Below are 19710 nucleotides of genomic sequence, written 5' to 3' on the forward strand. Positions count from 1 at the left end.
TTTTTTTTTTTTTTTTTTTTTTTTTTTTTTCATGTGGATCCTTCCCTAACTGCCATGAAGCACACGGGAGCTGTTTTGCTCGGTGGCTGTGGAGCTGCAAGCTGCCAAGTCAGCCCTTGCTTCATGGGAAAAAAACATCATGGAAAAAAAACAAGCCTGAGCACAGCTGTTAGAGAGAGAATGGATGAGCTCTGATGGCAATTTAACTACTGCCTTTTTTCACATCTTTCAGATTTTCTGAGAGAAAATGTCATTTTTTTTTCCTCTGGTGGTCTGTTCCTGTCTTCTGTCTTTCAAGCCCTGCAGTAATACAACCTAGCCCTGCTGTGGCCTGCTATAAGCATGCATACGCATGCGCAGCAAATGTGGTAGTAATCTCTCCATCTCTTCGAATACAACTTCCTGAAGCCCAGCCCAAGCAGGATTTGTCCTTGACAGACACCTGCTCAGCAGTGAAACAACCCCAGTTTGTTCCAATTAATTATTGATACGCACTTATCCCTTGCATCACCATCTCGTCCTAATTAACCACTCCAGTCCCCCTTAGAAAAGCCTCACAGGGAATATTAATTCTCCCTGCTGTACCAGTGGGGCCAAAACTGCATGTCAAGCTTAAAGGAGCTGATTTGGCTGATAGCTTTTTATGCACAGGAGCTGGGGGAAGTTGTGTCTGTGAAACGAGTTGTGGCTTACTGCCTGTAGAGTGGCTTGAACACAGCAGTTGTGACAAAGTTTGTCCTCCAGAGCAGCAAGTCACTCCTGACAGCTGTGTAATCAAATCCTTCCAGAGGTCTGCAGAAGCTGGAACTCTTTTCCAGTCTCCAAAGCTGCAACACACTGCATGCTGGATTGGCCTGGCTAAAGGAAACAGCTCCAGTAAAATGTTGTGCAGCTTACTGAGCTAGCTAGTAAGTATAATTTTACAGTATATGTATCACATGCAAAAGATCTCTTTGATGATGATGCAACTGCTGGGAGAGAGCAGTGTACTTATTTTTGTACACAGGAATACAAAAAACAGTTGAATAGGTGTATCATGACAGATAAAGAGGTATCAATGGGCAGAAGTGTAGACAACAAGGGGAAGAATATAGTAATTGTGGTAAGAGAATCACAGCAGACAGGGCAGGCAGCCAAAGGGATATCGAGTTCAGCCCTGGGAAGGGGGTGAGACCAGAGGGCACTGAGATAGAACCTCCCCATGCTTCAGCTTGCTGCTATTGCCTATTGCCCTCCCCCCACCCTTTTTTTTTTTTTTTTTTTTTTTTAATATTAGCTGTTAGGGAGCCTTTGGTTCCATTATGTTTTTAACTCCCTTCCAGATATTTGTATGAAATAAACATGAACAACTAATATGGGGTGGAAAATAGATATCCTGCAAGTAACAGAAATATGGTAGAATACCAGTCATCCCTGGTATTAAAATACCCTGCTGTTCAGACTGATAGGAATGAAGAACAAAAATAGTGCATTAGGTGAAACTGATGAATTTATTATTATTATTATTATTTTATGCAGCTCAGAGACAACTGTGAACCACTCCAGTTCATAACTGGATATGCAGGGGGAGTGCTAATACTGGGTGATAAATCCCAGTAGGAGCTATGCTACCATGGGAAACTAATTTCACATTTAATGACTGGAGAATAATCTCTGATAATCATAGTGGTGCTTAGGCCTATAAGTCTCAACATGACAGAACAAATTCCTTCACAGAACAGTCACTGAGCCAACAAAAGATTTGTTTGATGTACATAGCAGTTAAGTCATAGAGCAGGTGGTCATTAAAAATAAATTTGGAGCACGTGATCATAATTTGCTTACATATAAATGAAGCAGGAAGCTGAGTAAAATTAGATCTGTACAGTGCTTGGAGGTTTTGCTTCAAAAGGGAAACAAACAAACAAACAAATAAAGGAAATGAGAGAAGTCTTTGAAGTGGACTAATAGCAGTGAGGGAGCTGGATGTGAAAGAAGCCCAGAATGGCTGTGAGGGATGCACCGCGGTCATGGAAATTGCACCCCTGGAGGGAAAAAAAAGCTCTTTGTGGCTACCAGGATCAACAGTCACAATGTTATTGAATATAAGTGATGAATAAGGAGATAGGTTGTCAAAGAAAATTCTTCTTCAAGTGTTTGTAGACACAATGTGATGTTAATCTGGAAAATTAATTTTTAGAAGAGAAAGTTTTTCATACAAGTGAATAACTTAACCAGGAAGGATAAAGTGCCTATGCAAAGAGGATGGGGTCAAGAATAAAAATACTTGTTGCTGATACGTAGCCTTAGTCTTTAACCAGGAAAATTATACTGAATGGAGCAGATGAAAGTAATGAATATGAGGGTACAGGAACTAAATCTCATTAGAAACCAAAGCAAATGTGGCTGTGATGAAACTATGAAAACGAAATAAGACATAGATTTTGATGCATTTTTAATCATAACATTTTTTATTCTTAAGAAAGCAACAAGGAGTTACACAGTTCTGCAAAATAACAAACATTGCTCAGGTAAACTTCACCTTATCTGGGTTCAGATGGTTCTGGGAAATAGAGGCCTGGTAATTTCTTAGTCCAGCCTGAATTTATGTGTCAGTAGGTAACCTACCCTTTCACCCCTGAAGAAATACCATCCCATGTTAATGTATAACACTGATAGGGAGCTTCCAGACCCTTCTCCAAGGAGAAGCATTTATCCAGAAAAATCTGCTGTTGGCAGCAAATGATGAGTGCGCAGGAATGTCAAAACTGGCGATTTCATGAAATGATTTTTTTTTTTTTTTGTGGAAAATGAAAAATGATTTTTTTGTGAAAAAATCATTTTGAAAATTATTTCGTGTGTGTGTGTGAAATCTTTGTGATTTCACAGTGGCCTCTCAGCTTGTTTCAACAATACTGAATATTCTAACCCAGAAAAGAGGTTGTGCCACAGTGAGGTTCACTGTAAAAATTACAATTCAAAATAGAGTCTGCAGTTCACTGAGTTCACCAGGCTCATCTTACTTTGTCAGCAGAAACCAAATAATATAAAAGAATCTCTCTGTTTCTCTTAATATCCCCATAGGTCTCTGCTGCTCTAAATATCACCCCTATCCTCCTAGCATCTCTTGAATTCAGACATTTCCTCCTAGCGTATTTGAAGTCCCATCACCTCTTCCACATCCCTCTTCCCTCCATTCCTGTGCCCTTTTACCTTTCTCCGTTTGCCTCTCCCCATGACACCCATATTTAGTCAGCTGTCCTCTGTCCAAACCCCTTACCTTTCTTCTTTCCAGTCTTCCCATTCTCTTGCCCTGCTCTGACCTCTCTGTTATCCACGGTGCCATCATTTCAGTTCCAATTCTTCCAACGAGAGGAAACACCACAAAATCTGTCAGCCTTATTTATCTGAACTTTCCATCAGTCAAGCTACAAGCTTAAGTTAGGAGCCTAAGGACTTGCTGAATCCAAACCATAGCCTCTCTTTTTACACTAAGCCAGCATTATGCTCACGCAATGCTCAGGCAAATTCTGTTCCTTGCAGCTCCCCAAAAGCTTCTGCTGACTCTGCTAATGAGTGGGACCATCAACACTGAGCTAGTTTGGCATGCCTCCTCTGATTAAACAGACTGCATCTGACACCAGCCCACAGCTCTCCTCCCGTGTTAAATGAGAGGTAAAGTATGAAGTGGTTACCAGCTGGCATTTGCTAGGTGGGTACTTGCTGTTCTGGAAGTGACCTCCACCTCCTTGTTCTGTCTTCCCTCTCCTAGGGTTGGATTAACCAGGCTAACCTGGAGATCACTGTGGATTTCAGCTTGCACCATATATGCTTAAGGCAAGATTGTAAATGAATCTTGTCGACTCAATCAAATTTACTGCTTACAGAAATATACATGTGTATTCATGGGGGCGAATTTGTCTGTTTCTCTGTGAATTAACACCTTGTGTGTCTCCAGTGTATCCTGTAGTAGTACTAGAAAGAAAATGATCCATATCTAGTTTCCTAGATGTTGTATCTATACCCCAAGAGGCAGAAGTTGCAGCATCCCTATCTCTAACCCACACCTTTAGCTATCTCACATTGGCTGAGGTTGCATCCTCTGTACCTGATGCTGGCACCTCGTGGCTAGGGAAGAAGCAAGGCCAGTGGCAGCGAGGCTGGAATTTAAATCATGAGATCTCCAGGAAAAGGGAGATAAAAGAACAAAACCCGCTGGCAATGACAGAAGTAGGCCAGAACCAGAATAGCAGCAATGCTGGAGGTGAAATGAGCCTGATTCACACCTACCATAAACCACTATACCATGGAAGCTAAGTGGCTGATCAGATGGTTCATAGGTTGGACTAACTTTTTAGTGGTCTCTTATACCAGCCATGAACACTGACTTACTCTCAGGTGCTATCATTTAAGGGTCTTTTTCTTTCTTTCTTTTTTTTTTTTTTTTTTCCTCTCCAAACTGTCCATAATTTTGACTGCCTCTATTTTTAAGCACCAAGCATAGATGCTGGCACCTGATTCTTGGACAGCTGTGGTCTACAGTTTGGTGCTCAGCTTCTTTCAAGATGAGGCACATGACACGTGGAGGAGGAGGAGGACGCAATGGCAGCCAAGAAAGCTGGATAACTGCGTGTTCTCAGCTCTGACAACTTGCCTGCTTAAAACAGAGAGCAATAATACTGGGTGACCTGTTTCATGGGTTTTGAAGACAGGATGAGTATCATGGATGATTTGAGGACAGGTGTATTTTTGTAAGCAACTTTAAAGGATGGCCAGTTTGCTTTTGCAAGGTGGTTAAGGCACAAGGCAAAGGAACAGAGCATCTGACTTTAGCTGCACTTGGCCCAGCTCACATCCCCTGCGTTTGCTTCTGTTGCATAAAATTGGGGTGCTACTTGTATTTTCCACAGGACACCTGTGCAGACAGGTTTATGGGTGAAGCATGATGAACCTTCCTAAAAAAGATCTCTAAAGGAAGAAAATGGATTTAAAAATAAAAAATAAGAATCTGTCACTACTGCTACTCTTGCTCCTGATGTCAGGACCAACCCACCATCCCCACAGCTCAGATTATGTTATCCTGAGGGCATGTTTCTGGTGAAGAAATCATCCTTATATGGTAAAATCTCAAGGAGACCATTTGAGCTGCAAGTACAGTGCAGCTCATGCCTTCAGTACGCAGCGCCCAGCTCAGGTTCATCAGCAATTATGAATGGCAGCATCCATCAATAAGAGAAGGCTCTTTGTGTGGCCAGCCTTATCCTGCATCTGCATCAAAACCAGGAATTCACAAGTGCAGCATATCTCCATTCATCAATGCCCATTTTCACCTCACCAGCCTCATTTGTTGTCTAAACAAACACATTTTATTTTTAAATTAGTGTACTTATTAAAAAAGTCAACCAAATCCTAATCACTTTTCTGCCCTATAAGAAAAAAAAATCTTTATACTCCAGATCATTTAATTGAAGCAAACATTATTCACACCATTGATGAATGGGTTGCTGAACATCTTTTCTTCTACAGAAAATAAAACAACTTTCTTTGACAAATTGTTTATGATTACAATTTGCAATTTATAGTTGCAAAACTGAGTAGCTGAGGCATTCTGAAAGTGTCTTCAAGTATTTTTGATGGCTTTAATGGCTTTAAAACAGAACACACAAAAAATCATTAACTGAAAAATGTAAAAATCAATTGAGCCCCTAAACAACCAGGTTTGCTGCCTGGTTATTTCCAACAAAGCAAGTTTATTTGCTTTGGTTTGGTTTTGACGTTGCCACGAGCTCAGCTTTAAGCTTGTGTTGCCTAAAGGATGGCTTGTGGTTGTGTGGTGCTATCCTGAGTCTTCACTGGAGTTTTAATTAATTGAGTGCAATTTTGGGGATGTCTTTCCTTGCCCATGTCCCCAGAGACATTAGAAATCTTTAGGTCTGCCAGGTGAGAGGGCATCTGTCTGCGCTCCCAGAGCTCAGCTTTCCAGCCACAATTAAGAAGTTTTTTATATATTCAAGCTAGGTGTACTAGCTGCTCTTGCTTCTCTCAGGGACATGGAGTTAGGTGCAGCAGCCTGTCTTCGAGGATGCAAAGATGCTATGTTCAAACAATATCCTTACTGCTTTCTTCAGGGTGCAGAGAACAGAAGAATAAACAGAAAGCACAAGACATCAGTGAGCAGCGTGCCAGAACTCTTTGGATGAAGTTTTAACTATTAAAATAATGCAGGGAGGAAAAAAAAAAAAAGAAGCAGGATGTTCCAAGTGCAGCTGGGGAGATGCCAGTTTTGTCCTTCCAAATGAGAGTTAGAAGCAACTGCCTTTACATCCAGCTTCCCAGATCTTCTTTTAAAGGGCACTGAAAGGAGCAGGTCAGAGGAGAAGCTGGTTGCTCAGACCTTGCGCCTGAAGGTGGAAACCAAAGTCTTTTGAACGGGCTCTCGAGCCTCGCACATGCCGGTCAGCAGCACAGGGTCTGTCTTGTGCTCCACTTCGTAGAACGGGCACTTCTTCAGGTGCTCTGACATGCACGCCACCTCGCTGTGCTGCCACCTGCTAACTCGGGAGAAGAGGCTGCTGAACTGCCAAGTCTGGGTGGCGATGGGGAAGGAGAGAGAAATTGGGGAGTGAAAACCGGCATGTTAGTAAAAACAGCAGAGGGTTTAGAAAAAACAACTATATATGTTTGTAGTGGGTATGCATTACTTGTGCCGGTTAGTGAAAACCAGACCACGCAGGGCTGCACAACAAGTATAAGTGTAGTCTGTATTGTTATGTACCTCACACTTGTTGTTTTCGCTGCTTTAGTCATCACCTGCCATTTTTAACTGTAAAACACAGTTTTTGGTGCCAATCTAGAGCTGGGCATGAGGAAACCCAGGACACCTGGCTACCACAACATCACATATGAGGTGGGGTCCAAGGTGCCTATAGGTGTATCCAGTGATAACTATAAGGCAGAGTGACTACGGGATGCTTGTGTGATACGTGTCTCAAAGAAACCTGACTTCATAAAGACCTTCCAAAGTGTTTCTCAGTAACTTCAAAGGAAGGAACATTATAACACTGCTGTTCCTCACCCCACCCCAGAACAAGCCTGGAAAAATCTAAGGTTAAGGTTATTTCTAAAAGAGTTACAAGCTTGTAAAAACCAGAAACGTGCAGTTAAATTTTTCTGATGCTGTTAGCAGTGATACCATGTGTCATTTACTGATACACCACCATGTAGTGATAAGACTGTGGATAAGTCACTTGAATATTTCCCGTATGCCATTAAATCTAATGAATTTTTAAAGTCATAGTTTAGAAGTGTTTCTTCCTGTAGAAGGACAGTATGTGGATGTGCTGCACCTAAGATTACCTAAGCCTGTCCTATTTCTATATAATCATGGCTATCATACAAAGTAGACAATAAATTCAGATTAATTACAAATGGGATGTTTTCAAGCAGAATCTGTGCACTGAATACAAGATTTCTGTGTGGTCAGTACAGAGAGCTGACAAGAAAGGGGATAGACAACCTTTAAGTTCAAAGCTGCTGGTTTGAAGTTGTGCAACAGTAACTGGAGTTAGTTGGAACTGGAGTTAGTTAGCCCAGGCGGAATTTCCTCCTTATGCTACAGGAAGCTTCATCCTCCAGTAAACGGTCTCAGTGGCTAACTCCTGTTTGGATTTGGCTAATTCAGCTTGTAGCCACTGTACTTGTTGCACAGATCTCAAATTCACTCCACTTCATGGCTTCTCTTAATAAAGATTAATTGTCATAAACTTCCATTTGGTAATATCTGCAGGTGGAGATTTTTAGGGGTCTACTTGAAAGCCAGGTCCTCAGATAATTTTTACCAGCCTTCCTTGGATCTCTGTATTTGTTCCCAGACCTCTCTCTTGTCTGCTTGGTCATACAGGAACCTCTGATGTTATTATTTCAACCAGCTTTATGTTAGAACAGCTGTAAGGCTAACAGATAGAAATCTATTTTTTCAGCTAGGACTTAAACTGAGCTGTATTTACATATTTCATTCTGACTGCCCAAGCAGCCCATAAGGAAGATAATTTTCCAATGCCACAAACAGTGGGACACCAGCTTTGCAGAAAAAGGCTTCTGCCTATGCTGTTCTCCCAGGTGCTCACATCCTAAGTCAAACATTCATGACAATCTTATGAACTATGAATCATGAAAACTGACATTATCTACCTGGGCTTGTGCAAAGCATTTGACACAGTCCCACGCAATCTTTTCTCTAAATTGGAGAGACATGAATTTGATGGATCAACTGCTTAGTGAGTAAGGAATTGTCTGGATTTGGTCGTATCTACAGAGTTGCTGTCAATGGCTCGATGTCCAGGTGAAGATCAGTAATGAGTGGTGTTCCTCAGGGGTCAATACTGGGACTGGTGCTGTTTAACATCTTTGTTGGTGACATGGGCAGTGGGATTGAGTGCACCCTCAGCAACTTTGTTGATGACACCAAGCTGTGTGGTGCGTTTGACATCCTGGAGGGACAGGATGCCATCCAGAGGGATCTGGACAGATCTGAGAGTTGGGCCTGGGTGAACCTCATTGAGTTCAGCAAGGCCACGTGCAAGGCCCTGCAACTGGGTTGGAGCAATCCCAAGCACAAATACAGGCTGGGTGGAGAGCAGCCATGTGGAGGAAGGCTTGGGGGTATCAGTGGATGAAAAACTGATCATGAGCTGGCAATGTGCACTTGCAGCCCAGAAAGCCAATGATACCCTGGGCTGCATCAAAGGAAATGTGGCCAGCAGGTCAAGGGAGGTGATTCTCCCCCTTTACTTTGCTCTTGTGAGACTCCACCTGGAGTGTTGCCTTCAACTCTGGGGCTCCCAGCACAAGAGGAATGTGCAAGCGTTTGGGGGGGTCCGGAGGAGGGCCACGAAGATGATCAGAGGGCTGGAGCACCTCTACTATGAAGACGTGCTGAGGGAGCTGGGGATGTTCAGTCCAGAGAAGAGAAGGCTCTGGAAAGACCTTATAGCAGCCTTCTAGTACCTAAAGGGAGCCTACAGGAAAGCTGACGAGGGACTCTGTCACAGAGTGTAGTGATCAAGCAAGGGGTAATGGTTTTAAACTAATCCCTGTGGGATTGATGTGAATGCCTGAGCTCCTTTCACAGTCACATCTCGTTCTTTACCCTTCAAAGTACTCTTGTATCAGCTTGTAAAGCATAAAAACAAAAGGATGAACTGCAGGTTCTTTAAAACTCTGTATGTGACCTTTAAGTACCAGGAATTCTCAGTTCCTAGGGCCTAAATCTGGTGCAAATGCAAACAGGTTACTCAAGACAAGCTTGGGGGGGGACCTGCAGCTAGTAAGTAGATACCCATTTACACCTTCCTGCCTTTGCTAGATGTACTATACTCTGTAGCACTGACCACCCAGAACACATTGGGCTGCAAATTCATAACCTCATGAACCTTCCCCCTATCTACATGCTTATATGCAACATCACTCGCTATGCTTGTGTGTTATCTGGTGATACCCCGTGGCTGTCCTTTCCCCAGTGTTGCAGTCACTTGCCTTTCTGCGAGCTTTCCATGAAGTACCACCATGGGAATATCTTTTTTTCTCCCAGACCAGCAGGACCATTCCCCTCTCTTGAAGCAGAGTGGCACAGATGTCCCGCATCAGCACTGACACTTGTGATAGCTGAGATAAACTGAAGCTGTCCAGGAACCCAGCAATGTACTTCAGCACTTCCAGTGGGAGGCTGCTCAGCAAATCCTTGTTTCTCCCTCGATTGTCCACTGTGTAACTGCATTTCCCTGACTCAGCAAGGAGGGTGTCAACCTCTGGTTTAATAGCAAATGTCTTGAGAGGCTTGCTGTATATAACCTTGGCCTTATGTCCATCAGGGCGGAAGTGATTTTGAACAAAAGTACATCCCAAGTAGGCCAGCGGACAGCGATGCTGAAACCATCCATCCAGACATGACTGGATATCAGCATGCACATTCTTGAAGTGGGATGCAAACTCGTCCCTCCTGAAGAAATGACTGCAAGTGAATGTGAAAGCTGAACTGCTTTTGTTGTGTCTTCTGGTTACACATTCAGTGTACAGTTCCACGTGGAGTTCTGGTTGGCTTTTTTCATCCAGAACATCTGCTAGAACAGCATTGGAGGAGAAAGGCTCCAGAGGAAAGCTGTAAGTCTGTGTTGCAAAGTCCACAAACAGTCCATCGATACCCCTTGCTTCGGAGATCTCATGCCCTTTCAGTTCTTTTTCCAATGCACACAGCAGTGTGGCTTTAACTATATTTGCCGTAGGCAGTTCTTCTGGGCTTATTCCCAATTCCGAGGTATCCACCGACTTGTCTGAAGTTGGCATCTTGTGTCCCAGTGCATCTCCTAGTCGTGCTCTTTTGCCACAGTAACTAACTGGCACTTTGAAGGTGTAGACAGTCTTCACCTCCTGAGCTTCCAAGTTCCCATACACAAAGTCTTTTTCTTTCGGAGTGCAAGCAGCTAGCTGGCCAAAGCGGATGAGCATTCCCCCATGATGTACCAGATACATGTTGTAATCGGCTACACCAACTTCTTTCTTCAGCCTCTCCAGGACCCCTTCTTGCCAAGGAGCCAGCCCTGTCATTTCTTTATTTGGAGTTACTTGTTCAGACTTTTGGTCTTTTCCTTCTTCTGCATTACCAGGCGTTTCCTTTGCCTTCTCTGCAGAGCTGGCAGCACAAGGTCCTGATGCTGTTTTCTTGGAAGCCTCCTCCATATTTTTTCCCGTGCCAGCTGCTGAGCCCGTTACCTTGCAAGCCAAGAGCTCTTTGCTGAAAATGTTCTCCCAGGTTTTGTAACTCCCCAGATCCATTCCTTCCTTGTCCTTTGCCAAATCTTCACGCTCACGTTGGCTGAGCTCAGATGCCTGGTCATTGCCCTCTTGGGAACTGCAGGCCAATCCTCCCACAGCACCTTCTTCCCCACCCATGGCTTCATCCATTAGCTCTTCCACCTCATCCTTTTTCCTCCACTCTGGAAACAAGTCGGCTACTCTCAAACTCCTGAAAAGTATCTTCTGGTCTCTGAGTGCCAACGCCGTGTCCAGACACTCCTCACTCAAGGTCTCCTTCATAATGTTCTTGTGGAGGGTGGTGTCTGAATCCACGTTTGGCCAGCGATTCCACTCCATCGAGCAGCAGACAACGCTGGCTGGACAGACCTGCAGGTGCTTTGCCAGCTTAAAGCGGGCCATGGAAAAAGGACAGCCATAGTCTGAGTTGAGGCAGGGCACCTGCTCCAAGGGGCAGAGCAGTTGGTGCTCCTCCTCCTTGCACATGTGGAAGGTGGCTCCGCAGTGAAAGCGGCAGCTGATCACCATGCAGGAGACGGAGGGCTCGATCGGCGCGCGGCAGTGCCGGCTGAAGCATTTCTCACAGTGCCTGTGCTGCCCAGGGGGAGTTTTCTGAGCCCTGTGCTGGACGTAGAAAAGACAAGAGTTACTGCCTGGAGGGCAAGAAAGGACACAGACCTCCAGTGCCCGTGCCCATGCCTGTTTTCTGTGAGTTAGATGCTCACATGCACTCCTAGCAGGAATAAGGCTGTGGGTAAATGACTCACAGCTCTGATGAGCACTGATCCCCACAGTACAGTCTGCCCTGATAGCAGCATGGCTATCCGTGAGGTCTCAGTGCTAAAGAGCACTCTTAGCCCAGCAGAGGCAGCAAAGGTTTGAGAACGACCTGTTTTCTGTCTCAATATTTACGCTGATCCTGTCCATTGTATACTGCTGAAATCAAGACTGCCACAGGCATAGAGAGGGAGCTCCCCCACTTCCTTGATATGATTTGAGTGGGAAAAGTGACATTTTTTTTTTCCTCCCTAGAAAAATTAGCTGGTCATTTGGCCCACGTCTTGTCATACCTTTGTCACCCCACCATGGACATGAATGGTCACAAATGAACCAGTTGCAACTGCCCTACATTTTTTTAGTTCATCCTACATACTTACAGATCAGTGTCAAACACGACCCAGAACTGGATAGGTGATCCTGAGGTGATCATATTTTAGATTCAGTTTAGGAAGGTGTTAGTGGTGCCACAGGGGACCAGAAAACAGGGAAAGGTCCCAGGCAACAAGAACAGAAATAAACAAAACCAGTCTCCATTTCATAAATTCAGCTGCCACCTGGCAGGTCCATTAATTTAATGTTTTGCAACTCACAGACTGGATGAAAAGAACAAGTTGAGGATGCCAAAACAAATGTCTCAGAAATTTCAGCCAGCCTTATCATATAAAAAGGCTAAATGTTTTCTTAAGGAAGAATGCATTTCAGTTCTCACACTCCCATATTAATGTGGTTTCAAAAAAATAGATATATTTTGTTTTTCTCTCCCTAAAAATGTTGAAATCAAAAGGGCATACTATTTTCCTGAGGTCCAACAGCAAAAAGCAGAAGTACAAGAATATAGAGTATGGAGACCCTTACATAAAAAGATATCACTGCCAGATTACTAGCTTTGTGTCAGAATGAATCACTCTTCTGCTTTGGTTTCATTATTGTGTTTTCCACTCTTCCCCAGTAAATCAATTAAATCACTTTAATTAGCTGCAAATAATACACTTATGAGGCCTGTTTCCAAAAGTTATCAGTGCCCCTTGCTTATAATATCCCCACCCATGCAAAAATTCCCAGCAGTGGGTATTACTCCTCCATAAAAATGGGAAAACAGAAGCACAGAGTTTGGCAGCAATTAAATAGAGATGGTCATTAGCATGAGGCATGTCTTCTTTTGTCATAAAAAAAAAAAAGAACATAAAAAGAACATAAGAAATGACAGTCTGTGTCAGACCAGTGCTCCATCCAGCCCTGCACTGTTCTTCTACAATGCTCGTAAGAGGTGAACCTTGTTTCAGGGGACCATGTGGGACCTTCTGTGGATCCACAGGACTTTTCCCTTCATATGCTCTCAGCGTCCTGTTGCTGTACTGGAGACCTAGAAGCTGCCCAGTTCTTGTACTACCTGGAGCTACCTCCCTGGATAACTTGATCTGGTAGCAGTAACTTAGCCCAAAGAATAGCTGCTGCAAGTAGAAAACTCCAGGCTTTCTGCTCTTTGCTGTAAAGGGTGGTTATGGTTAGCATTTTTTTTTTTTTTCCCCATGAAAATGAGAAAAAGCTTTTTGATAGATCTTCCCACCACGCTTTCTATGCAGCACGACCTACCAGAGCTCAACACAGTTCCTTTCCATCTATCGCAGCCTCCAACACTGACCAAAACCTGTTTAAATCCCCTTACTGAACCAACCCTATTCCACTGAAGTATACAGCTCAGCTGCCTGCACCTTTGTTTGCACAAACGAAGAGAAGCTCTTTGGAAAGAGCTGAGGACAGCAATGCAGAAAAGCAGTATTTCACGACCATTCATAATAACATTCCCTGCTTCTCTTGGGAAGCACGGGGTTCTGCCCAGGGGTGACACCACAATGCTGGTCAGCATGGCCCCAGACAGATTCAGCCCCTAAACAAATGTCATTTAGGACGGCATCCATCCTGCTTTAGGCTGTTTAGTGACATCTACATTTATGCAGCTCAGGGAGGAAAGAGATGCAGATGGATTTATTTCACGTTGGCAGCATCCTTGCTACTGTCATTCTTGTAGCATTTTGCTGCAAATATAATCTCTAAAAATAGTCCCAGCTATGACTCGCATAAGGTCAGAGGAAGGCTGGGTACATTACATTGAAACAAAAACATGAATGTATGAACAATACTTTCCACTGCAAAACTAGCTATTAGAGAGAAATAAATGATAAATTTATAAGAACACATCAGAGGCGCAGGCCTTACGGTTCTCCAAAAACACAGAAAGGGCTGATTGCAAAGTTTCTGGAGAAGAGCCTGCTTTCACACAACCACACTAGAATCACATGTAGAAAAAGAAAATGTATGTTTTTTTTGTGAACAATGACCACATCACAGCATTCAGATCTAGAATCAGTCTTCATGATTACTCAGATTTGCCATTTTTAGTTCATTTTACCCCATCTCTAACTTGTACACACAGTTCTGTCAGAAAAAAAAAAATATATATATATATATGTTTTTCTCTCTCTTCTAATTGTTAGATCTGTGAAGCTAGAAGACAGGGAGAAGGGAGAGAGATTTTTTCTGATATATATTAGGGTTTGAATGCTTCTGTCCTTGCAAGACAATAATCATGAGCTCTGCATTTTATCTGATCATTAGCTCCATCTCTTAGTTGTTGATGTCATTGTCAATACACAAACTACGACAGCTTTTCAAAACACTTAACAGAAAATTTACAATTTCTTACCTCGGTAAATGATACATTAACATCCAGAGCAGATAACACACAGGTATGTCAGGTAATGAAACACTTCTCTAAACCTACATACATCTTGTTTTGCTGCAACTTGCAATATTTTTAAGGGCTGAGTTAAAAAAAATTAGAACAGAATTTTTTATTTAAATCACGTTTAAGGTGCTGTGGAATGAAAGGATGAAAACTCCCATCCACAGTCTGTCCACTTTGGTAAATCTTTATTTTTAGACTGTCATGACAGCAAATCAAGTAAGGTTTAAAAATATACAGCCGCCTTTTAAACTACAGATATGTCTGTGTCTGAAGTAGATCTGTTCAGTGACAATAACTTATAGTTTATATATCAATTGTAATTTATTTTCAGTAAACGCATATTGAATTTAGTTGCAGTTATTGAGCTAAAACAATACAACTGTTTCCCTACTTGGTATTTGTTCTGTGTAGGTGACTGATAATATGACATACTAAAATTACACATCATATCTGAACTCTTCTTGCAGATTCAAGGGATGCCTCCCATTTTAAGAAACCATTAAAAAAGGCCACCAGAAACCCCAGACAATTATCTTGCAGACTGCCTCTGAGATCTGATTACCAACGAACACAAAACAATCTTTCTAAGATTTACAACATGATAAGCATCTCTTAAAAATCTCTGGAAAGTTTTCATCCAAATGCTGGAGCCAAGAATGTTAAAGTTACATATACTATTACAACAAAAAATATTTTAAATGAATGTGAGGTATGTAGGGCAGATCGCAGTTATTTGTTATTTCTTTTAATCCCTGCTACCCAATATACAGCGTTTATCTTGTTTTCAGCATAATACTTAAATTGTGGGGTGAATGCAGAGTTACAAATTTCCTTACAGGGTTTTTCAATATATTTACTATCGTAGTATCGGAGTGGTTCTCAAGCGATAATGAATTTGTCTTTGCAGTACTAGAGGTGCCCTTGAGGTTAAAAGACATTGGTACTTCTGTCTGACAGATGTAGAATTAGAGTATAGGAAGACAAAAACAAATATAATTAAATATAATAATTTATGTAAATTAAACAAAAGAAAAGCCTGGGGATTCCCAGGTTCTGATGTCTCACTTGCCTGGCAGAGGCAGCAAGAGAATCACGTTTTCTAGAACGTCCAAGCCTCCCTGAACTAGAGATTTTCTTCTCTTTGTGTGCAATGCACCTCCTCAGTCACCACAACCTGAACAACCTCAGCAAGAAATCAGGCTTGGGTCTCCAGTCACAACACAGACATGTTTATTTCTGGGAGCCGAGGAAGAAAACACGATGCCAGTGGAAACTGCATGTGTATGTGATTCCTAGGAGACTAAGTTTTCTAGCATCCTGCCCTTCGTTACAAAATAAAAAGCAGATCTGAGAATGTCACCATCTGGAGTCACAGTGACCTCTAAATGAGCGACGCCCCACATCTTCGCAGCCAGGTCACTGTCCTGCATGGCACGCTTGCTCTGCAATTGCCATTCAGGCTGATCGTACGTGCACATTGCCAGACAGGCTTCGGATGAGCCCGGTAGTGAACATGGCACAGCTCAGGGTAAGTGCAAAGGGAGAATAAAAAGTGGAGATTAAATCATTATCAGTAACACTAACAAACTTCTACCAAGTGCGTGCAAGGCATAGTTGCCTGGAGTCTTAACCCTTGAACAAGTTCATACTGATTTTACAGGGGCACTTTGATACCAGGGCAATCCTTCTCATGAACCTCAAATCCCTGGTATAACAGATGAAGAGGGAAAAGGTGTTCCATGAGACAACTGTCCCGTTAGATTAGCCCAAAGATGGAAGGACAAGTGACAATTAGGGAGTTATTCCCTTTCCTTTTCAGCTGGGGACCAGCTGACTGAGGCTGTGACGTTTTGGGGTAATAACCACTAGTTTGGAGCTGCTGAATGGGTTTGCTTTATACAAAGAAATATACTTTAAAATGACAGGGACAGAGTAGGTCTACGACATAGTGCATCAGTCAGGCAGAGACTTCAGTTCCCTGCTTTTCTTCCAGATGATGCATGCTTCTCAGGCTCCTGCAACAGCACATCAGCTTCCCTTCAGCTCCCAAAACCTGGCACGCAGGACCATGGAGCAAAAGATAAGCTGTCACATCACCAGTCTTCCCTTCTCCCGGTAAATCTGTGCTGCATGCATGCAGTGAAGAGGCACAGAAACTCACTCAGGCCATTTCTATCCATCCAAATGCACCAGCGCCGCTGAGAGAGGAGCAGGGGAGGGTTGAGAGTAATGAGGCACAGGTAACACAGGGCACTGCTGGTAGAAACCTCACGCAGCACTTGCCTGTATGAGCACCAGATCAGCAATATTTCTTGCTCCTCCCTACCTGGAACAACATAGTCACAGCTCAAAACCCACCAAAAAAATCGTGCTGACATGGTCCCCTGGGTTCATGTGTGACACTGGGCAGCACAGCAGAGCAGCAGGGGCTGGGGAGTGGAGTGGGAAACGAAGAGACTGTGACAGGCACCCACTCTGCAGCGCGTGTGAAGGACTGTCCTTGGGAGGGACACAGTTAGGCAAACTCTCACTGTGCATCAATACCTGTGTTTATGATTTGAGCTCACCAAGTGCCTTAAAATAACAGGTTACAGTTCAGTTGAAGCTTGAGAAAAACAAAACAAAACAAAACTCTTTTGTTTTGGGCTCAGGTTCTATTTTGTTCCCTGGTAACAATCTCATTAACATACTTTTCTGAAAACTTCTTGAGATAGTCAAGTGAATGGATTTAAGCACAACAAAAGAAAACCAGCTGAACCCAGATGCCCAGTACAAAGAATGTGAGTGCTCATGGTTAAGATCTAAGTCATAAAAACAAAAGCTAGAAGATTCATGAATAAAAACTGCTACGCATCCACAACTCTCAAAGTTACAGCAGCACCTGTAATGCTTGTAATTCTTACTTCATCACTGTATTATTTAGCCTGGACTATAAAAATAGTTTGCAGTCTAAATCTTAAAACTCACTGGATTTTAAGTCTTACATTTTTTTTTTAGTTTCTTGAAAGTTACATAAATTGAATTTTTGATTTATTATCTATCATACTACCAAAGTTCCCATTTTAGAGTCAGTATTTTAGTTTTTCAAAACCCCAGATACAGTGCTGCAAGCCCTGGCTAATCCACTGAATATGTTACGGAGGGTTTTTGTTGTTAGAGCAGCCTGTCACAGAAGCGTTCAGAGTTACCAGCTGCCTCTGTTCTCAGGTATCACTTAAAGACATCTTGTATCTGATTATTCTACTTGATCCTGATTACTAAGATTGTTTTGAAGACATTTTGGCTTTCATAGCTTGATACAGTAACCACTGCATTGCACAAGTTTTCACCAATAAAGGCTCCAACCCTATTTACAAAGCCTTACCTTAATCATAGTGTCCCTGTGTTTGTACCGAACACTTGCGCTCTTGGTTTTGCTCGGCTGGGTTGAAGTGAGGTGAGTAAGGGCTAACAAGAAGCAAAGAAAGAAGAGAGAATGAGAGGACACAGAGCAAGCCCAAGTAGAAACATCAAGTAGTTTGGGGATGTTAAAAATAAAACCTGTGCATGTGACTGGGCAGCTCAGCTTTCAGAGCTGTCTCTTCCACTGTATTTGTTAACACTGTCACTACTGGCGTGATACTTAACGGAGGGGATGCAAGAGACGGCACTGACCCTGCCCTCTGCCCTGGGTGTTACGAGGAAAAGATCAGAGTGTTTCCCAGAGCCCTGTATCAGCTTCCTGCCATTCTCATCTTTAACGACTCCTCTGCTCTCAGTGCCCACATCAGCCTGTACTTTCTGCTGTTGCAGCTGTCACTGCGTCCGTCCCCTGCTCCTGCTTTCACTCGCTGCAGCGGTGGGCGCCCGCAGCGATGATGGGTTTTTGCACCATGGGTTTGCAGGACCCGCCTCAGGGCACAGCTTCCAGCTGGCTGCCCTTGCCACAGGGCTGCCTGTCCTGGGACAGAAGAGCTGAACCAGAACCGCTCGTGCTGACGGATGAGTTGCTGCTTCTCCCCGGTGGGGGAACACCTTGCTGCTGTGGTGGAAGCTCTGAGATCCTAAATCACAGCAAGCTCTTTGTTCTGCCTTATCTTTCTCTTTCCCTATCTGTGAGACCCCAGTGACGCTGATAGTTTGAAACAGTGCAGGCACCTGTGTTTTCATTTTTAGGTTGAACGAAATGTCAGGAGGCGACAACCAAGGCTTGCTGGTGCCAACTGTAATTTAGTAGTGCTAAATACGGTTAGCAGGCTGGCTCCGTGGCCTTTTTTAGAAAGGGCTGTATTACTGTGGTACCATTTTGTATCATCCCACTGCACTCAGGAAACGGGGGCCAGCAGGAATATGTCTAAAGCCATATTTCACCCAGTCACACTGTCGCCGATGTGTTTGTCCCTTCCACCTCAACCCCTCACCTCCTAGTTCACAATTACTCTTCAGCCTTGACCCACAGCAACCTCTTCAATGTTGTCACTGTCTTTTTAGACTGTGCTTAAAAACACACTGCTCGCACCCTTCACTTTCACACTAATCTACTTCTCAAAATCCTCTGCTGCTAATTTAGGAATAAATTCTCCAGCTGAATTAACCCAAATTACAAATCTTTAGTGCTTTAGAAGCAGCTGTTCCCGGAAATGAAGCTATCTTTTATCTTAATTTCACTGGGAAGGTGACAGAAATTCATCTCTTGTTTTTTTACCTGCAGCACACCATTTGTATTAGCTCAGCTCCACCTGAAACGATACTCGCCGAAAAAAAAAACCACAACCCACCGGGTGAACTTGCAGATCTCTGCCGCCAGCGCTACCCGTGCTGATGTGGCCCAGCAGACCTCAGGAACATCAGCCCGCCACCAGCCCTCCCCCTGCAGCACAGCCGTGCTTACTGGCGGGCAGCAATGTGACTTGTCTGAGGAGAACGCGTTACTCGGTCATTTAGCGAGGCAAACGCTGCCGCAGACGGCTGTTGCCTGGACGCTGTATTCCCCTCTGCGGGTGGGAACGCCACTCGCCGGACTACAACTCCCGGCGTGCCCGGTGCGCTCTTTCTGCGGCGGCGCAGCACAGAGGCTGCCCCCTCCACCCTCCGCGCTGCATGCCGGGACCTGTAGTCTTCCCGGAGCCTACCAGCCCCAGCCCCGCCGGAAGGCCTCCCCCTCCCAGAGCGCCTCGCGGTGGGGCCGGAAGCTGCGCGGCTCGCCGTGCGCACGCGCACTGCCGCCTCCAGCCAGCGCTGGGAAGGCAGGGAGGGAGAGAGGGAGCGGCGCTCTCGCGCCTCGGGCCCGTCAGCAGCCAGCGCCGGGCCGGGCCGGGCCGGGCCGCGCCGCGCCGGCCGCAGGTAGGAGGGGAAGGGGCCGCCGGAGCGGGCCGGCAGCGGCAGCCGGGCGCCGAGCGGGGCCGGCCCGGTGCTGA

The 19710-nt window shown here is 44.2% G+C and overlaps 2 protein-coding genes across 3 annotated transcripts in view; one reads left to right on the forward strand and one right to left on the reverse strand.

The window, feature by feature from the left end:
- Positions 1–3327: 3327 nt before the first annotated feature.
- On the reverse strand, positions 3328–19120 carry FBXO40 (F-box protein 40). 2 transcript variants are annotated; one of them, XM_035314264.1, is made up of 4 exons: positions 19072–19120; positions 17679–17761; positions 9514–11412; positions 3328–6565 (listed from the first exon to the last, which is right to left on the reverse strand). In XM_035314264.1, exons 2-4 carry the CDS (start codon positions 17685–17687, stop codon positions 6368–6370), a joined length of 2106 nt encoding a protein of 701 aa, XP_035170155.1. In that variant the 5' UTR covers positions 17688–17761; positions 19072–19120; the 3' UTR covers positions 3328–6367. The 2 variants fall into 2 exon arrangements, with proteins under 2 accessions (XP_035170155.1, XP_035170148.1); XM_035314257.1 differs by lacking the exon at positions 19072–19120 and having other exon boundaries at positions 17679–17838.
- A 363-nt stretch (positions 19121–19483) lies between these two features.
- The window catches only part of KPNA1 (karyopherin subunit alpha 1), a 55724-nt gene continuing 55497 nt past the window's right edge, over positions 19484–19710 (forward strand). Inside the window, exon 1 of the mRNA XM_035314335.1 lies at positions 19484–19636. The gene's annotated coding sequence lies outside the window, so the exon portion shown is untranslated. The remainder of the gene's footprint in view (positions 19637–19710) is intronic.

The sequence above is a fragment of the Oxyura jamaicensis genome, chromosome 1 (genome assembly GCF_011077185.1).
Source record: "Oxyura jamaicensis isolate SHBP4307 breed ruddy duck chromosome 1, BPBGC_Ojam_1.0, whole genome shotgun sequence".
NCBI lineage: Eukaryota > Metazoa > Chordata > Aves > Anseriformes > Anatidae > Oxyura > Oxyura jamaicensis.

Coding starts and splice junctions, on each gene's coding strand:
- FBXO40 (XM_035314264.1), bottom strand. Junction 6,566..9,513: donor CATGGAAAGCTCGCAGAAAG/GCAAGTGACTGC, acceptor ATCGCCACCCAG/ACTTGGCAGTTCAGCAGCCT.